Source organism: Trachypithecus francoisi, unplaced genomic scaffold (assembly GCF_009764315.1).
Source record: "Trachypithecus francoisi isolate TF-2019V2 unplaced genomic scaffold, Tfra_2.0 Lachesis_group21, whole genome shotgun sequence".
Classification (NCBI taxonomy): Eukaryota; Metazoa; Chordata; class Mammalia; order Primates; family Cercopithecidae; genus Trachypithecus; species Trachypithecus francoisi.
In genome coordinates, this window is record NW_022681467.1 from 34,014,859 (window position 1) to 34,034,640 (window position 19,782).

Consider the following 19,782-nt stretch of genomic DNA (forward strand, 5'->3'; position numbering starts at 1 on the left):
AGTTGGACTTTTCAAAGTCTATCCCAAGGCTGCATAATAAATAATTTGGGTGATTATAGTGGCAAGTACAGCAAACAAGTTTGGAAATGCACGTTTCCTTCTCTTGAGAAGCAGGCCGCACAACTGGTGGCAACTGTGTGTGAGTAACCTACAGACCCCAGCATTCAGTCTTCCAGGAGTACCAGCGGGAATGGGGGATACTGATCATTCCAGCCAATCTGTTCAGGATGACCATGAAGAACTATCTTTGGCCGGGCATGGTGGCTCATGCCTGTAATCCCAGTACTTTGGGAGGCCAAGGCGGGTGGATCACCTGAGGTCAGGAGTTCAAGACCACCCTGGCCAACATGGTGAAACCCTGTCTCCACTAAATATATAACAATTAGCTGAGCATGGTGGTATGCATCTGTAATCCCAGCTACTCGGGAGGCTGAGGCAGGAGAATCGCTTGAACCTGGAAGGCAGAGGTTACAGTGAACCGAAATCGTGCCACTGCACTCCAGCCTGGGTGATAAGAGTGAACCTCCATCTCAAAAAAAAAAAAAAAAAGAACCATCTACATTAACTGTATGCTTATTTGTGTGACTGTTTCTAGTTAGTGTCTAGTTCTGCTATTAAACTCTAAATTCGGAGAGGCCAGGACCTCCCAAAGGAAAACTTGGTGACAGTGGAGTTTCAGGCACTGTCTCCAGCCAGCGCCCTCCTCAGGCTGGGTCAGTGACTCCCTAGCTCAGGTGTCCAGCCTTGGGACAGACTGAAAAGTCCAACTGGACCGTAGTGGAGTCCACATGGGAGCCTACATATTTTTGTTGTTTCTATTTCCTTGGTACCTGGCTCATGACAAGCACTTATAAACATTTGTAAACCAATGATCACTGAGCATACATGTGGTATAATGTGACTGCAGTGATCGGCACGGGGCCAGACCAGAGCTGGGAAACTCACTCAGGCATTCTCTTTCCGTGTTTTTCAGATTTGCGAAATGATCCAGAAATCAGTGTCCTCCGATCTACAGCCTTATCTCCAAACTCTGCCAGGTAGGACACCCCATCCACCCCTGGGACATTTTATTTCCGTTTATTTCTATAAGAGCATATATATACCTTATAAAATAGTAAATGGGGCAAAAATATAGAAAGTAAAAATTAAGGGCCAGGCGCAGCGGCTCACGCCTATAATCCCAGCACTCTGGGAGGCTGAGGCGGGTAGATCACCTGAGGTCGGGTGTTCGAGACCAGCCTGGACTACATGGTGAAACCCCGACTCTACTAAAAATACAAAATTAGCCTGGCATGGTGGCACATGCCTGTAATCCCAGCGACTCGGGAGGCTGAGGCGGGAGAATCGCTTGAACCCAGGAGGTGGAGGTTGCAGTGAGCCGAGATTGCGCCACTACACTCCAGCCTGGGCAACAAAGATCAAAACTCTGTCTCAAAAAAAAAAGAAAAAAGAAAAGATAAAAAGAAAGTAGAATTTAAAAGTTCATTTTCCTCCCCAACTTTTCTTCCAAGAAGTAACCTCTGTTTTGGGTGTATCTTTTCAGATATTTTCTTTGCATGTACAAATATAAATACATGTAAGCATACGAATAGGCATTCTTATATGTATTATTTTGCTCATGAATCTATGTGTATATGCATAATTTAAAATATGTATGTTCATATACACATAGTATAGGCATTGTTCTAGATTTCTTTTTTTTGAGAGGAGGTCTCACTCTGTGTCCCAGGCTGGAGTGCAGTGGTGTGATCTCAGCTCAGTGTAGCCTCAACCTCTTGAGCTCAGGTGATCCTCCTGCCTCAGCCACCTGAGCCACCTGATCCTCCTACTCAGCTCCTGAGTAGCTGGGACCACAGATGCATGCCACCACACCTGGCTACTTTTTGTAGAGACAGGGTTTCTCTATGTTGCCCAGGCTGGTCTCGAACTCCTGGGCTCAAGTAATCTGCCCACCTCAGCCTCCCAAAGTACTGGGATGACAGGTGTGAGCCACTGTGCCAGCTTGATTTCATTTTTAAAAACTTTTTATTGAAGTATATTTATAGAGAAAAGTGCTCTAATCATAAGTGTGCTGTTAAAGAGTTTTTACATGCATGTAACCAGCTCCCAACCAAGAAACAGAACATGGCTGGTTTTTCAAAGCCCCTGGTGTCCCCCTTGGTCACTGCCCAGCCCTCCAGGGTCACCACCATCCCAACTTCTATCAGCAAATATTAGTTTTGCACTTTGCACATGAATGGAATCAGACAATATTTTGAGTATCTTTTCAAAAGCCAGAAGGTTTTCTTTGTTCAACTTTAAAATATGAGGTCAGGGTTGGGTGCAGTAGCTCACGCCTTTAATCCCAGACCTTAGGGAGACCAAGGCGAGTGAATTACCCGAGGTCAGGAGTTTGAGACCAGCCTGGTCAACATGGTGAAACCCTGTCTCTACTAAAAATACAAAAATTAGCCAGGTGCCGTGGTGGATGCCTATAATCCCAGCTACTCAGGAGGCTGAGGCAGGAGAATTGCTTGAACCTGGGAGGCGGAGGTTGCAGTGAGCCGAGATCGCGCCACTGCACTCCAGCCTGGGCAACAGAATGAGACCCTGTCTCAACAAAGAATAAATAAATAAATAATAAATAAACAAAATAAAATATGAGGTCAGGTCAGGCGTGGTGGTGCACACCTATAATTCCAGCACTTTGGGAGGCCAAGAAGGGAGGATCACTTGAGTTCAAGAGTTCAAGGCCAGCCCGGGCAACATGGCGAAACCCTATCTCTACAATAAATACAAAAATTAGCCAGGCATGGTGGTGTGCGCCTGTAGTCCCAGCTACTTGGGAGGCCAAGGTGGGATGATCGCTTGAGCCCGGGAGGTCAAGGCAGCGGTGGGCTGAAATTGTGCCACTGCACCCCAGCCTGGGCCACAGAGTGAAATCCTATCTCAAAAAAAAAAATGAAATAAAATAAAACATGAGGTCAATGCATATCGTTGCATCCACCTGTAGTGTAGCTGGTTTATTCTCCTTGCTGCATAGCATACCACCATGTCGATGCTTCCCCATTTATTTGTCCAGTCTACTGTTGAAGGCCATCTAGGGGGTGTTCAGTTTTAGGCCATTATCCGTAGTACTACTATGAATGTCCTAGTACCTATGGTCACATGTCTTTGGGTATATACCTGGGAGAGAAATTGCAATCTCGTGTGATATGCCCAGATTCAGCATTATCAGATCCTGCCAAACAGTTTTCCAAAGCGGTTGTAACAGACCTTATTATGTTAGCAGCCGTGTAGTATTCCATCATTTGGAGGTGTCTTCATTTATTTAATAAGTCCCCCACTGATGGACATTTGAGTGTTTTCCTGTCCCTTGCTGTTGCCAACAGGGCCGCAGGGAGCCATCTACAAGTGGAGTCCCTGGGTCCAGGGTGCACACATTAAGGTTGGAGGGGGAGACCCTGATAAATTATCTGAGATGTTCTCTGATGCCTTGGCTCCCAAGCCCCTATGCGGTTACTTGCTGACATTGACTTTACCAGAAGTCCAGGCGGGCAACCCAATACTGGGACCCGGCACATTCGTTCATTCAGGGTTTTGGAGGGGAGTGTCTGGGCCCTCTGGGCATAGCATGCCTGACCTTCCTGGTTACTGGCTCAGCATTAAGCTCCAGATGGGGCTGGAGAGGTGAAGCCTGGACACATGGGGTGTGTGTGTGTGTGTGTGTGTGTGCTTGTCTGGAAACTGCTTAGGCCCTAGGCTGAACATACACCCCCACCACTGTTAACTCATCCAAGGGAACCCATGTAGTCTCTTTCTTGAAGAAGCAATTCTTTGTCCCAGGGCTGGGCTGGTAGGGAGATTCTGAAAAAAGTCACAGAGAATGTGAGTCAGCCAGAGCCCTTGCCCCTCCTCCCGCAGCTGGAAGTGGTACCTGGCCCCTAATTCTGCCCTGTCGTCATTCACAGTTACAACAGAGATTGACAGTTTCGCCGGCATTGATTATAGCTTAGTGGAAGCCCCTCGGGCAACAGCCCAGATGCTGGAGGTGATGTTTAAGGTGAGGGTCCTGGGGCTGGGCTGGGTGGGTGAGGATTTCCCTCAGGGTCAGCCATTCCCTGGGCCACCTGTCCCGCCAACTTCAGATCTGTCCTCATCTTCCCAGTGGTTCCCACTGTGTCGAGGGCCAGGTGATATGGAGTGGTGGGATGTGCTCCCAGAGCTAGGATTCTCCCACGGCTGTCTTACACCTCTCAGGTCTTAACCCTTCCCTCCTCTTTCTTCCCCTACTTTCCCTTGCCCATCATGCAGAAGAGGCCAATCAGAGCGGGCCTAGGGAGTGTATATGGGCCTAGGGCATATAGAGGGGCTGGCCAGGACGTCCTGTGGGTTAATACAGCAAAGCTTCTGGGGAGCTTTTCATTAAAAGACATAACACTGCCTTTAATGGTGGAGTTTCAGGCAGTGCTCCAGCCAGCGTCCCTTCATCAGACTGTGTGGGGAAATACCTAGCCCCAGCCCTGAGATAGGCTTTGAAAAGTCCAACTGGACCCTATTTCCCTCTCCAGGGTGAAATCTTTCATCGTAACCACCGTTCCCCCGTTACCCTCCTTGCTCCAGTCATGAGCCTTCCTGAGGAACATAACAAAATGGTCTACTTTGCCCTCTCGGATTATGTCTTCAACACGGCCAGCCTGGTTTATCACAAGGAAGGGTATCTGAACTTCTCCATTACAGATGACATGGTGAGGATGGTGGCAAACAGGTCCCTCAAATGAACACGTAACCTCCCGCTCCTTCCTTCTTTCCTTTTCACCCCTGTTGACATCAGTCAAATAGTAAGTTATTGCTAAGAGAAAAATCAAGACCAAGAAAAATATGTTAGCACAATCTCCCTTTTTACTTTGGTAACCAAGAAACTCAAAGTCAAAGTTCTTTCTCCCGTGGCCGGGTGCAGTGGCTCATGCCTGTAATTCCAGCACTTTGGGAGCCTGAAGCGGGCAGATCACTTGAGGTCAGGAGCTGGAGAGCAGCCTGGCCAACATGGCAAAACCCTGTCTCTACTAAAAATACAAAAATTAGCCAGATGTGGTGGCAGGCGCCTGTAATCCCAGCTACTCGGGAGGCTGAGATGGGAGAATCGCTTGAACCCAGGAGGCAGAGGTTGCAGTGAGCCAAGATCGTGTCACCGCACTCCAGCCTGAGCAAAAGAGTGAGACCCTGTCTCCAAAAAAAAAACAAAAACAAAAACAAAAAAAACTATTTCTCCCTTATAACAACCGTGGAAGACTTTGCAGCTTGCTTATCTGTGTTTTGCTTTTCTAGACCTGTTTACTAGTCTAGACGTGTTAGTCTAATTCGTATTTTCTCTGATTCTGATGATTTCTGGAGGTTTATTTAAAAATATTTTAGTGAATGAGGCCAGGCGAGGTGGCTCATGCCTGTAATCCTATCACTTTGGGAGGCCAAGGTGGGCGGATCACCTGAGGTCAGGAGTTCAAGACCAGCCTGGCCAACATGGCAAAACCTCATCTCTACTAAAAATACAAAAATTAGCCGGGCATGGTGGCACATGCCTGTAGTCCCAGCTACATGGAGGCTGAGGCAGGAGAATTGCTTGAGCCCAGGAGGCAGAGGTTGCAGTGAGCTGTGATCTCACCACTGCACTGCAGCATGGACAACAGAGTGAGACTACATGTCAAAAAAGAAAAAAATACATATATGTATATATAAGTGAATCATATAGTTGCATATAGTTTCAGAGAAAAGGAAATAAAGATCAAGTGAAAATAAAGCACAATTATAAAGACACTGAGCCTATAAATTTCTTTAACGTCTCAAACCTGTCTGGGAGCTTCCTTGTAGCTAAAGTGATAAGGATACATGATTCCATGATTCATGGTGAAAAGGAGAGACACCCCCAAAACAACTGTTTCCAATGCGGCTTTGTATAAGGGAGACTGAATTTTATAGTGGATCACACCTTTAATGGTTCTCCAGTTTCTCTAATATTTCTGGGTTTCAAAAAGTTGTTTCTTGAAGCACTTCATAAAAGTTGAGGCCTCATGAATGATGTCAGGATGGTGTGAGAAAGAGTAGGTTTGGCTCGGATGGTCCAGCTTACCCTGGTGTAAGTCAGGGGCCGTCTGGTAGATGGAGGGTTGTTTTGTCCTTCGAATGGCCTCCTACACCTGTACAGGCCTTTGCTTTTGGCATTGTGTTTGGTTTACCCATTCTACCTGCAGCACAGGCCTCTCTTTCAATGGGGTGATAATAGCTACGTTTTATGGAGCACTCACCATGTGCTGGGCCTTGTGCTAGATGCTCGTTTAACCCTCACAATGACTTGAAGGTGGGGACTATTTTTATCCCCATTTTATGGATAAGGAAGTTGAGGTTCAGGGAGATAAAAGGGCTGGCCTGAGATCACAAAGTCAGGACGCAAACCGAGGTCTGTGTGACTGCAACCCTCACCCTCGCAGACCCACACATCAGCTACACCCATGGGAGAGCAGTCAGGATGCTGGGGACCCATGTGCTCTGCTTGGGTGAATGCAGGACAAGCATCTCATCCCTGCCAGGGTAACCCAGGTGGTGGAGAAGTGACAGTCTTGCACATCCCCCCGCCTCCCCAGTCTTCTTTAGACCTTCAGCTCCAGCGGGAGCACCCTAAAACTTCTTCGTGTCTCTTTGCTGCAGATACCGCCTGACTCTAATATCCGACTGACCACCAAGTCCTTCCGACCCTTCGTCCCACGGGTAAGGAGTCCCTTAGTGCCCCATGAGTGCAGACCGAGCCTACTAAACGCCGGAGGTTTCTCTTTAAAACCTCTTCATTTCTCTCAGCTTGACCACGAGTCAGAAGGCCAGGATGAGACTCCCATGGAAGGCTGGGGTGCTGCTCCCTTCAAAGCCTAAATAACAGAGGCTGAGCGCCATAAATTGTGGGACCACAGCTTGTCCAGTCTTTTATTGGTGTTATCTAAGAATCCCAAGGAATGCTGGCATAGTCCCTAAAATGTACCCTAATGAATAGCAGCTAACAATTACAGAGGGCTTCCTAGGTACCAGGCATGCTCTTGGTGCTTTAAAAAATTAGTTTTTGGCCAGGCATGGTGGCTCATACCTGTAATCCCAGCATTGTGGGAGGCCAAGGTGGGCAGATTGCTTGAGCCCAGGAGTTCAAGACCAGCCTGTGGGCAACATGATGAAACCCCATCTTTACAAAAAATACAAAAATTAGCCAAGCATGGCGGCATACAGCTGTAGTCCCAGGCGCCAGGGAGGCTGAGGTGGGAAGATCACCCGAGGCTGGGAGGTTGAGGCTGCAGGGAGCTGTGACTGCACCACTACACTCCAGCCTGGGCAACAGAGTGAGACCCTGTCTCAAAAAAAATTATTAAAAGATTCGTTTTTGAATGATTAATAAATTCTCAAGGTTCAACATCCAAAAGATCTAAAAGGTTATAGAGTGGAAAGTCTCACATCCACTCCTATCCCTTAACTACCCAGTTCCCATCTGAAGTTTGCCAGTATTACCAGATTATGCATATCTTTCTGATGATATTCTATGTATATACAGGTTCAGTATCTCTTATAATGCTTGGAAAAGAAACTCTGCCCACCTTCTTAGTGAAACATTTTACCCCCTCAGCCTTCCAAACGTCTCCGTTCTAGAAGAGGATGTAGGTTTTACATATCCATAACCAAAAGGCTCATGGCAGTACTGTTTTTCCACGAATATCCTCCTAAAAAGGAAGAGTCTTGCCCCAAATTAAACTCTGTACCTATCTCTAGTTACACAGAAAATTAAGAGCACTTTTGAAATGGTGGAGTCTAGGGCTGGTCATGGTGGCTCATGCCTGTAATCCTAGCACTCTGGGAGGCCAAAGCAGGAAGATTGCTTGAGGCCAGGAGTTCAAGACCAACCTGGACAACATAGCAAGACCCTGTCTCTATTTTAAAAAGAAAAGCTAAAAAAAAGAGAGAGAGAAAAGAAAAAAGAAATGTTCTGTGGAATATCATATTAAAAGAATAATAAGAGAAAATTAAATAGTTTTTTAAAAAAGAAATGGTGGGATCTAGCTGTGTCATATTTCGAAAACACTGGCAATCTGACCTCAGCATGCCCAATTAGCAGAGTGTGATGAGGGGATGGAGAAACCTTGGGAGAGGTAGGGAGGGAGAAAAAATGGGCCCAACTTTTCTGGAGGACAATTTGGCAATACCTGCCGAAAGCTTTAAAAGCATTGCTGGCCAGGCGCGGTGGCTCACACCTGTAATCCCAAGACTTTGGCGGGCATATCACCTCAGGTCAGGAGTTTGAGGCCAGCCTGGCCAACATCGTGAAATCCTGTCTCTACTAAAAATACAAAATTAGCTGGGTGTGGTGGTGCACACCTGTAATCCCAGCTACTTGGGAGGCTGAGGAAGGAGAAATGCTTGAACCCCAGAGGCAGAGGTTGCAGTGAGCCAAGATGGCACCATTGCACTCCAGCCTGGGTGACAAGAACGAAATTCTGTCTCAAAAAAAAAAAAAAGCATTGCTGTCCTTCAACTCAGCAATTCCACCTCTAGGAATGTTTTCCTGAAAATAATAGCCAAGGTGATCATTATAACGGCAAAACCTTGAAGACAACTTGATGCTTGATAGAGTTTCATCCATCACAAGACCTGTACACAATGAAGTACAACGCAGCCATGAAATAGATAGCGCTGACTCTGTGTCTGATATGGAGAGATGGCCAGTTTTGCCGTTAGGAGAAAAGGGCACAGAGAATTTCGTGGGCAATAAAATCAATCAAAAGCAATTCCCAGCTTTATCTGACTCCCTCAGGCCTCTCCTGGCAGACTTGTATATTTTCTTCTCTTGACGTAATCTCCTAATTCTGCTCCCAGTTAGCCAGGCTCTACCCCAACATGAACTTGGAGCTCCAGGGATCAGTGCCTTCTGCTCCGCTCCTAAACTTCAGCCCTAGGAATCTGTCTGTGGACCCCTATATGGAGATAGACGCCTTTGTGCTCCTGCCCAGCTCCAGCAAGGAGCCTGTCTTCCGACTTAGTGTGGTAAGGTTCAGAGCCTTTGCAAATGCTGTTCCCTTTTCCCCACATGCTGTTGCCTTTTCCCCACATGCTTTTCTCCCCACTCACCACCTGGATAATTCCTCCAGGTCTCAACTTAAATATTACTTCCCGAGAGAGGGCTTTCTTGCTGGCCCTTACCCTCAATCTATCTATGCCCTTTGCCACTTTTTCTTGTAATACCCTATTATCTTTCTTCTCAGCATTTACTACCAAGGTACTTTGTAGCTGTCTGCTGGTGTATTTGTTTAATGCATGTATCTCTCACTATGTTAGTCTGGGCTATTGTGAGGAGAAATGTAGATGGGTCTTTGTCTATTTGCTTTGTTCTTTGTCTATATTCGACCTTGGAAGACTACATTTCCCATGCTTCTTTGCACTCTGATTTCCACCCAGGTCAGCCAATGGGAGGTACTGTCAGGAGAATGAAGCTGGGGAGGAAGGATGAAGCCAGTGTACTATTTCCTCTTTCTTTGCCATGGCAGAGGCTCAGACTGTGACTCTGTCTCCTCTGTGGTAACTTCCATAATTCCACCTCCACTCATTGTTCCCCTAGTCCTGGGGTGGATACAGCCTCCTATCTCTGCTAATCTCACCAACGCTTTACTAGCTTCTCAACAATTCCATCACTTGTATAACCAATTCCCTGTATTAAATTCCCTCTGCATTAAACATTGAGAGTGAGTTTTCCTTTTTTGATGGACTCTGTCTAATAGGGAAGGGATGCTGGGTCCTTTGGGGGCTCTACTCGCTGGATGGAGAACTCTGCTCTCTTGTTTCTTGACTTTTGAAATCAATAAGTCAAATCTCTGCCAGGGTAATTCTTCCTAGAGGCTGTATCTGCAATTTTAATATCATTGTTATTGTTATCAAGAGTATCATTATTAATATATTTTAAATTTAAATATAATTTATTGTCTGGGTGTGGTGACTTACACCTGTAATCTCAGCACTTTGGGAGGTCAAGGCAGGAGAATCACATGAGGTCAGGAGTTTGAGACCAGACTGGGCAACATAGCAAGACTCCATTGCTACAAAAAAGAAAAAAGAAAAAAAAGCCGGGCCTGGTGGCATGCACCTATCTACTCAGGAGGTTGATGCGGGAGGATCACTTGAGCCCAGGAGATCAAGGCTGCAGTGAGCCATGATTGCACCACCGCACTCCAGCCAGGCGACAGAGAGACACTCCATCTCTAAAATAATAATAATACTTTATTATTGTTGTTGTTACTAGGGCTGAATCTTGACCTGAAATAACTAGAAATTATCCTTTTTAGAGCTTTCCAAGAGTAGGTACTCTATACCTTATCTTAGTAGTCTGTTCAAAGTTTAACTGCTATCATGGACAACAATTTCAAGTAAAAATGTTCAAGTCCAAGTTCAAATATGGATTGAGCACCTACAGTGAGCCTTCTGGGAGGGACAAATTTCCTGCTTTAGCTCATTGAGCTGTTTGTTGAGAGCAGACAGTCCCTCGTCATCATCCTTCCTATGCATACAACCTTCATCACTTACACCTGCTTCCTTCTACTGGCATTTCCAGGCCACTAATGTGTCCGCCATCTTGACTTTCAATACCAGCAAGATCACTGGGTTCCTGAAGCCAGGAAAGTAAGTTGGCCTCCTGCCCACATGTGGGTGCCCAGCTGGACTCCATCTGTATACTGTAGCTGCTTCTCTGTAGCTGGTGGGAGAGGGGAAACCATTTGGAAAGGACACTTACATTTCACCCCAATTGGCCCAATTCTTCTGCCCCACTGGTCCTGCCCCCACAAATCTCAAATTGTTAAAGAATTCACTAAGACTGTTACTTCTTAATGTATGAATTTTAGGCACCACCTATATTAACTTCCTGAAATGATAAAGAGTGAGCTTTTTGACACTATTTCATCTGCCCTCTGACAGTCTTCCCGATATCATTGTATCACTGCTTTTAGTTCCTCAGTCATCTTTTCCACTCCTGCTCCCACCCTACCTTTGGCCCTGTGCCTTCTCAAGCCCATCCCTTCTCGCTTCTGGGGACCCCCACGCTGCTTAGACTTGCATAAAGTTCACACCTTTGAATCTTCTCTGATTCACTACAGGGTAAAAGTGGAACTGAAAGAATCCAAAGTTGGACTATTCAATGTAAGTTGTTGTTTTTACTGATGACATGATTAGAATGTTAATTAATTTGGGGTGTTTCCTAAGCAATTGCTATGGCACCTATAATAGGAAATACAAAAGGAGAAGAGTAGATTTTTTGCCCTGGAGAAGTGTAAAAGTCTCCAAAACACAAGACATAGGGCCAAGGAACAGTTATATCCTAATATAAAACAGTATATAATTAAGTCATCTACTGAACAGAATTCTTTTAACTGCAAGAGACAGAAAGCCAATTGAAATTGTCTTAAGCGAAGAGGAGAAATATGTAGGATTATATAACTGAAAAGCCAAAAAAAACGAAAAAACAAAGATCAGAGGTTTCAGGCATAGCTGGATTCAGGTGTTCAAATTAGTGCAACAAGAATCTCTCTCCATCTCTCTGTTCTGTTTTCATTTGTGTTAGCTTCACTCTCAGGCAGGCTCTTCCAACTGGTAGCAAGCCCCAGAGTTTCCTACCGTTTCAGTTTCTTTAAAAATTTACTACAAAAAAAAAAACAAAAAAAAACTCCCTGCTAACTCTCATTGGACTAATCTTAGGCACCCAGTCTTAAGCCAAGTACTGTGGCCAGAAGTTGGGCAAGGCCAATTAGCCCAGCATGGATCTCGTCTACACTCCAGGAGGCAGGATTTGCAGTCACCTACATCCAAATCATATGGACTAAGATTGGCGAGGAGGGTTGTTCCCTGGGGGGAAATAGACTCTGTTATCAAAACAAGAGGGATTGAGTGCCGAGCAGGTAAACCCAAGAAGTGATTTCCACAAGGTAGAAAAAGTGGTGAAGTAGACGGGCCCATATAAAAGGAGGAAAGAGAATGTGAAAATCAGTGTGGGCTGAAGTGATGGAGAAGAGCTTTCTGGAAAGAGGGAAGGAGGAGCTGGGTAGACTTTAACGTGCAGTCGTTGGCTTCTCTTTTACCATTCCATGATGCTGGCCTCCACTGACCACCTCCACCTGTGCCCTGCCTCCCAGACTTTCCCGAAGCACTTATGAAGTGGAAACAAACACAGAAGCTGTGGGGAGAGATGCAGGGACCCTGAGGCTGACTCCTTTCAGAGAATAAAGGGTGGAGTGAATAATGGTACACTCATATTGTATCTGTGCATGTTTACTGCAAAGTAAAACATTCGAGTAAAAAGTTTCCCAAAAATCTATCCTATTGGGTTTTCAGAGCATGAAATGTAAAAACAAGAACTATAGACTCAGATAAATTTAGATTCAAACCCTGATGCTGCTGCCCAGTTTGTAGTAAGTCCCTTTCATTCTGTAGGCCTCGGTTTCCTGATATGTGAAATAGGGACATTAATATGAACGTTGAAGGACTGTTGTAAACATTGAATCAGACATACACGCAAAGCTCTGAGCTCTCTGCTTGGCATATAGTGAGGGTTAAAAGTTGTGTTTCATGATTTTGGTAGAGAAGCTTATTTTGTTTTTATTAAATTTTTAAAATGATACAGGTAGTTCAGGAAAAACATTCTCACTGTAAATAAAACTGAACACTAAAGATAAGGCTAACGACAAGTCAAACGTTAACGTTCTTCCTTAGAGGAAAGACATTTGGGTGTGTAACTTTCCAAAATTTTTCTATTCACTTGCATAATAAATGCTCATCTCAAAAGAGTTTTATCTTATAAAATAGTAACATGATGTAATAATAGTTTGCTTTTTCCAAGCATTTTGCTATGTTGGCACACACAGAACCACCGTGTGGCTCTGTGGCGATATAAGTGTACTTCTCCTGTTCTCCTCCAGGCGGAGCTGTTGGAAGCGCTCCTCAACTACTACATCCTCAACACCCTCTACCCCAAATTCAACGGTAAGAATCACTGTGGATTTTTCCAAGTCAAAAGTGGACACTGCCGTCTGGAGGGAAGAGAGCTGGACTTGGAAAACAGGGCTCTCCTGGGGGCTGTATGACCGTGGGCAAGTCGCTTCTCTCTGAGCTTAGCGACCTTCCTGTGACATGGGGTCGTTGAAGTTGGCCTCATCTCCCTCCAGGGCTCTGATGAGGGTTGGGGGCTGGCACAGCTCTTTGGAGCACGGGAAACCTCCTTATAAGCGGCATAGAGGGACACATGGAAGTGCCCCACGTTCTGAAGAGGCAAGTCAAAGACTGAGGACCAAGTTAATATGGAAGACACAAGGCAGCCACCTCTGGACTCACATCTCCCAGTCAATTGCCCAACTGCCTAGTCAAAAAAGAAAGCAAAAGACTTAAACCCTGTTTCCATGAAGCTTTGCTTCTTTTGGCTGCAACAGAGAGCAGGACGAGGCAAAGGGCAGGGAGTGGATGCCCTGTTCCTTATCTTATCGCAAATGTGTGCTTCCTCCAGACAGCACCATGCCTGACAGCTTAGGCTTCCAAGCCAGCCTCCCTCAGTTTAAATCCCCTTTCTGCCGCTTCCTAACTGTGTGACCTAGAACAAGTTACTTGACCACTCTGTGCCTCAGTGTCCTTATCTGTAAAATGGGAAGAATAATCACACCTACCTCATAGTCTTGGAAATCATTAAATGGGAATATACCGAATATAGAGTTTGCAGAGAACATTTTCGGTAAAAATCTGTCTCTAATTATTATATATTCACCAATCTCTCTCAATGTTGTGCTTCAACCTCCAGATAAGTTGGCCGAAGGCTTCCCCCTTCCTCTGCTGAAGCATGTTCAGCTCTACGACCTCGGACTCCAGATCCATAAGGTTGGTGGGCTCAGGGGGCTCTGAGGATGTGTGAGGGAGGAGGTGGTTTGCATGCTAGCTTCAGAGGCCATGACTCATGGGTGACACCCAGCCCAGCCCTGCAGCTGGGAAAGTCTGGCCAGGGGCAGGATGGGTGCTCCTGGGCCTTACCATATGCCACAAAACCATCCACGTGTCCTTCAGAAGTGGCACCTCTGCTGGTGCAGGTGGCATTTCACACAGCCTTATGCCACCACCACCTCCCATCCCTACCATGAGGGGCCTGAGGGAAGTTCAAGACCAGCTCGTTTTGAAAACACTGCAGGCTGGCGTGGTGGCTCACGCCTGGAATCCCAGCACTTTGGGAGGCCGGGGAGGGCAGATCGCTAGGTCAGGCGTTTGAGACCAGCCTGGCCAACATGGTGAAACCCCGTCTCTACTGAAAATACAAAACTTAGCTGGGCATGGTAGCGGGTGCCTATAATCCCAGCTACTCAGGAGGCTGAGGCAGAATTGCTTGAATCCAGGAGGTGGAGGTTGCAGTGAGTCGAGATCACGCCACTGCACTCCAGCCTGTGCAAGAGAGCAAGACTCCATCAAAAAAAAAAAAAAAAGAAAGAAAAAGAAAAGAAAAGAAAGAAAATATCGTAAGTCCTAGACATAGCATTAGGTCAGGTTCTGAAAGTCATTTGTAACTTTTAAGCTTTTCTTCTAAATTTTTAGGTTGAAGAGCTTTATTATAAATATATGTTTGGCATGCCTCCCCATTTAAACAAGTACTACAACCATATGTACTTTTTTTTTTTTTTTTGAGACAGAGTCTGGCTCTGTCACCCAGGCTGGAGTGCAGTGGCGTGATCTTGGCTCACTACAACCTCCACCTCCCGGGTTCAGGAGATTCTTGTGCCTGAGCCTCTGGAGTAGCTGGAACTACAGTCTCCCACCACGACTCCCAGCTAATTTTTTTTTTTTATTTATTTAATTTTTGGTAGAGACAAGGTTTCACAATGCTGGCCAGGCTGGTCTCAAACTCCTGGCCTCAAGTGATAGGCTCACCTCGGCCTCCCAAAGTGCTGGGATTACAGGCATGAGCCACCATGTCCAGCCAACACTATATGCATTTTAAAAAGTTATTCATAAACCTATTGCTCCACTACAACCACAGTTTGAATTTTGGTGTACTTCTAGTGCTTTTTGTTTTAAGGTTTTTTTTTAAAGTTTGTTTGTTTGTTTTGCACAGTTCATTACTAGTGCTCCTGCCTGTTTTCTTTCTTTCCTTTTTTTTAAAAAACTTAAAAAGTTTTTTTTTTAGGCCAGGAGCAGTGGTTCACGCCTGTAATCCCAGCACTTTGGGAGGCCAAGGCAGGCGGATCATGAGGTCAAAAGTTTGAGACCAGCCTGGCCAACATGCTGAAACCCCATCTCTACTAAAAATACAAAAATTAGCTGGGCATGGTGATGTGCGCCTGTAATCCCAGCTACTCAGGAGGCTGAGGCAGGAGAATCGCTTGAACCCAGGAGGCGGAGGCTGCAGTGAGCTGAGATCGTGCCACTGTACTCCAGCCTGGGTGACAGAGCAAGACTCCGTCTCAAAAAAATTTTTGAAAATTAACTTAAGGTTCTTTTTTTTTTTTTTTTTTGAGACGGAGTCTTGCTCTGTCACCCAGGCTGGAGTGCAGTGGCCAGATCTCAGCTCACTGCAAGCTCCGCCTCCCGGGTTTACGCCATTCTCCTGCCTTAGCCTCCCGAGTAGCTGGGACTACAGGCGCCCGCCACCTCGCCCGGCTAGTTTTTTTGTATTTTTTAGTAGAGACGGGGGTTTCACCAGGTTAGCCAGGATAGTCTCGATCTCCTGACCTCGTGATCCGCCTGTCTCGGCCTCCCAAAGTGCTGAGATTACAGGCTTGAGCCACCGCGCCCGGCCAAGGTTCTTTTTTAAGCTTAACTTAAAAACTATTTTAATATCAAGTGAAATAGTGAAAAACTATTTTCACTACTCAAACTATGATTCTGACCAAGCATTTTGTGGTCTATCTGTGCTTGCAATTTTCAGGTTATCTTTTGAGGTGAGATGAACTGGGTTGGCAGACTCATTAGCAGGAGGGGGATGCTGCACTGTGCCTGGTACTTTGTTAACATCAGAAAATAATAGTCATTAAAGGGAATGAAGGGCAGGGGGGATGAATAGGAACCTAGAAACACTGACCAACTGTTCTATCTAAAAAGCAAATGTCCAAAGCCCTTTTGGGCTCTGAGATACTCAACACTTAACTGCTCTTGAGCATTTGTTAAGTGGTCAGACAAATCATTGTTCAAATCAAAGACTGAGTGACAGTTCATATCATCGGCCTCAGTTTTCTTCTCTGTAAAATGGGACGTAACCTAAACGTCATTGAGCTTTTGTGATGATTAGAGGGCAAGTATGATAGCTTCTAGCTCAATGTTTGACACGTGGAAAGTAATTAGATTTATTATATATTATAACATTCATTAGAATTTTGAGGTCAACTCTGTCCATGTGTCTAACTATCTAAAATAAAGGATGGATCCCTGTGGGAAAGAATTGAACTTGGTCTTTGGTTCCGAATTCCTGCCCCTCTGGGTGATGGAAACATAAGAAAAGCAGGAGAGTACACCCTAGCAGTTCACAATTTTTCGTTATTTGCCAAGGAGAGAAAATTTAGGTGACACAAAGGACACTTAGAGGCCTTTCAGGCAGCAGCAGCTCGGGGAACGACAGATCGATCTCTACCTTGGAGAAGGCAGCTGGGAAAAGCTGTGCTTTATGGAGAGCTTGGGGACTGAGGCACACTCGCGATTTATGCACTGACCTGGATTCTGGCAGAGCTTATGTTTCAGAAGACATGGGCGCCCTTTCAATCACAGATGCATCTTTTTGGAGTAGAGGATGCTCTTTACCATCCTGTCCTGTCCTGTTTTTCCTAGGACTTCCTGTTCTTGGGTGCCAACGTCCAATACATGAGAGTTTGAGGACAAGAAAGATGAAGCTTGGAGGCCACATCTGGATCTGTATGTTGCATTTCCAGCTGTGCAGCACGTCTCAGAGATTCTTGAAGAATGAAGACGTTTCTGCTCTCGGCTCCGGGGGTGATGGCTGCCTGGCCTCTGCCTCCACCCTCCTCCTCTTCACCAGGTGCATGCATGCTGTCTCTGAGTCTGGACTTTGCTTTCCCCTCCAGGAGGGACCACCCTCCCCAACTGGCCTGGGATGTCTTTACAAGCAGGCACTGTAATTTTTTTTTTTTTTGCCGTCTGATCCCCATGCCTAGCAGAGTGCTGGCACTTAGTAGGTCCTCAATAAATATTGATTAGATGATGAGATGATGGAATCACCCGGCAGGCCTCATCACTGCTCACTGCCTGCCCTCTTCTGATCTCAGGGGTCTTTGGATAGTCAACCCCATCTATGATCTCCAAGGCCCCTTTCTCATCGCTGCTGCTGTGGGAGCCTCAATGAGAGAAGCGGGGATTCTGTACATCACTTAGCCCTGGACCTGGCATCACTGCTCGTCTCTAAGGCCCTTGTCCTGTCTCAGGCAGGGGCTCACTTCAACATCACTCCCTCCCTCATTTCTCGTCTGCTACAGCCAGGGGAGCCAATGATCTCCTGGAGCAAAAACTCAGCCTCCCGCTGCTTTTCCCCCATTGAAGCAGGTGTAAATTAGGAGGAAATGGATCTGTCTAAGTTTTTGGTCCAACCCCAATAAAAAGCTCATCCAACTGTTGTTTATGAGCCCCAAGCCTAGAGGGAGAGGCCATGATTTCTAATTACTGAACAATGAGCCTTTGATCAGACTAATAAAGAGTCGTTTCCAAGTTATGTAGTTGGGCTCCCAGGGACTGGGAGTCAGAAGACTCGTTTGATAATTTTTTTATTGTGTTAATGAGCAGATGGATGGAGCTTCAGGCTAGCAGATAATTCACAGGGAATAGTCCCATTTACCCTGTGTGTGACAGAGATGTGTTCCAAGATGGGACAATGTGTTGTCACCCAGCTGGTGGCAGGGTAAGCTGTGGCTTCGTGTCCTCTCTCCTCTCTACTTTTGTTCATTTGTTTTCCACCATTGTCCATCCCTATGGCTGACTGGTGAAGGACACAGGCTTCAGCCAGTACTAGCCGTGTGGCCTTGGGAAGGTCACTTTCCCCCTGGGGTCCTTATCTATGAAATGATGATGATGATTATAGTAGTCACTTTCTGGGACTGCTATAATGACTGTATTGGGTAATCCATGTGGAAGGATTTATTTAGCCACAATGGAGATTCCATATTTATTGGCTGGGTGTGCTTACTAAGCACTTCCTATTTGCCAGGCTTTGGGGTCCTCATGGGGAGAAATACATGCAGCACAGGCTCCATTCCTGTTCCTGCTTTTAAGAGTGATACTTAGGTATGCCGAAAAGAGCCAGTATTGATTCCAGCCTACCTGTTTTGGGTCCCTGGGCAAGATATCTCCAAGCCTCAGTGTCCTCTCCTGTCAAATGAGGCTGGAAAGAGCTCCCAGCAGGATTACTTTGGAACTTGATGGATTCACGTTAAGCTTCCGTGGGTGCCCAGGGAATAACCAGGTGGTGGTCAATGGATGACACAATTAGATCACCTGTCATACTTTGGTGTCCCCAGAAGCAGACCCTGAAACAAAGAGGTGAGTACAAGTATTAGGGTGGTGCAAAAGTAATTGTGGTTTTTGCTGTTACTTTTTTTTTTTTTTGAGACAGAGTCTCGCTCTGTCGCCCAGGCTGGAATGCAGTGGTGTGATCTCGGCTCACTGCAAGCTCCGCCTCCCGGGTTCACACCATTCTCCTGCCTCTGCCTCCTGAGTAGCTGGGACTACAGGTGCCACCACCACGCCCAGTTAATTTTTTGCATTTTTAGTAAAGACAGGGTTTCACCATATTATCCAGGATGGTCTCAATCTCCTGACCTCGTGATCTGCCTGCCTCAGCCTTCCAAAGTGCTGGGATTATAGGCGTGAGCCACTGCACCCGGCCTTTGCCATTACTTTCAATCGCAAAAACTGCGATTACTTTTGCACCAACCTAATAGTTTATTTGGAAGAAGATCCCAGGTAGTACCAACAGGGACTGGAAAATGAGATGGAGAAGGCAGCCTATAAATGGTGAGTGATGAAACCAATTACTACCATAGGTGACTGGAGCTAATCCCACTGGAGAAACTCTGAGACTCAATGTAGAGCACATCTCATGGTATCCCAAGAGTAAGGGGAGCTGAAGTATATATACGCCACTTCCCATCAGTCGTAGGTTGAGGGGAACTCCTAGAGGTTATTAATTCTCTGGTTCTTCTAGTCTGGGGAGTGGGCTACAGGAGCCATAGAAATCTCTCAGGCAAAGAAATGCAAGCACCGGTGATTAGAAGTCAGATTGGTGTGCACTGATGTGATAAGATGTGGGAATCTGGGTGGGGCTCTGATGTGGTCTATTCATGACCTTACAATAGGGTAGCAGCTCAGCTGGTCAAAACCCCAGCTGTACAATTAAAATGTTTGCCACGTTGCCTGGAAAAGTTGTGATTTGTTCTCTGCATATTTTTTTAAAACTCAGGTTTAGTTTGCAGGCAAGCTTGCATTCCAGAACATTCTAGGACATTCCCAGGGATAGCTCCAAGAAAAGGCTCAGGGAAGCTCAGGCAAGTCCTTGATGGGTATGAGGCAACAAGGTTTGCTATAAGACGAGGGAAAAAATACTTATTTGTGACAAAGGCAAAAGGTTTGTTATTCATAAACCAGGGAAAGGGTATTCTTATTCCGTGAAACTAAACATTTTCATTTTGTAACAAGTGCTATGGGGCCAAGAGAAAGCCTCCCTGTTTGCCCTCTGATAGTTTGCTGAAAATGAAAGGACAATAGATACAT

At 45.9% G+C, this 19,782-nt stretch overlaps 1 protein-coding gene across 1 annotated transcript in view; it reads left to right on the forward strand.

The window, feature by feature from the left end:
- Positions 1-17,648, forward strand: part of LBP (lipopolysaccharide binding protein) — a 32,013-nt gene extending 14,365 nt beyond the window's left edge. Inside the window, exons 6-15 of the mRNA XM_033186399.1 lie at positions 974-1,037; positions 3,951-4,042; positions 4,551-4,727; positions 6,682-6,741; positions 8,881-9,048; positions 10,607-10,674; positions 11,148-11,190; positions 12,963-13,026; positions 13,832-13,908; positions 16,834-17,648. Coding sequence (XP_033042290.1) covers positions 974-1,037; positions 3,951-4,042; positions 4,551-4,727; positions 6,682-6,741; positions 8,881-9,048; positions 10,607-10,674; positions 11,148-11,190; positions 12,963-13,026; positions 13,832-13,908; positions 16,834-16,878 — 858 coding nt within the window. The 3' untranslated portion in view covers positions 16,879-17,648. The remainder of the gene's footprint in view (positions 1-973; positions 1,038-3,950; positions 4,043-4,550; positions 4,728-6,681; positions 6,742-8,880; positions 9,049-10,606; positions 10,675-11,147; positions 11,191-12,962; positions 13,027-13,831; positions 13,909-16,833) is intronic.
- Positions 17,649-19,782: the final 2,134 nt, after the last annotated feature.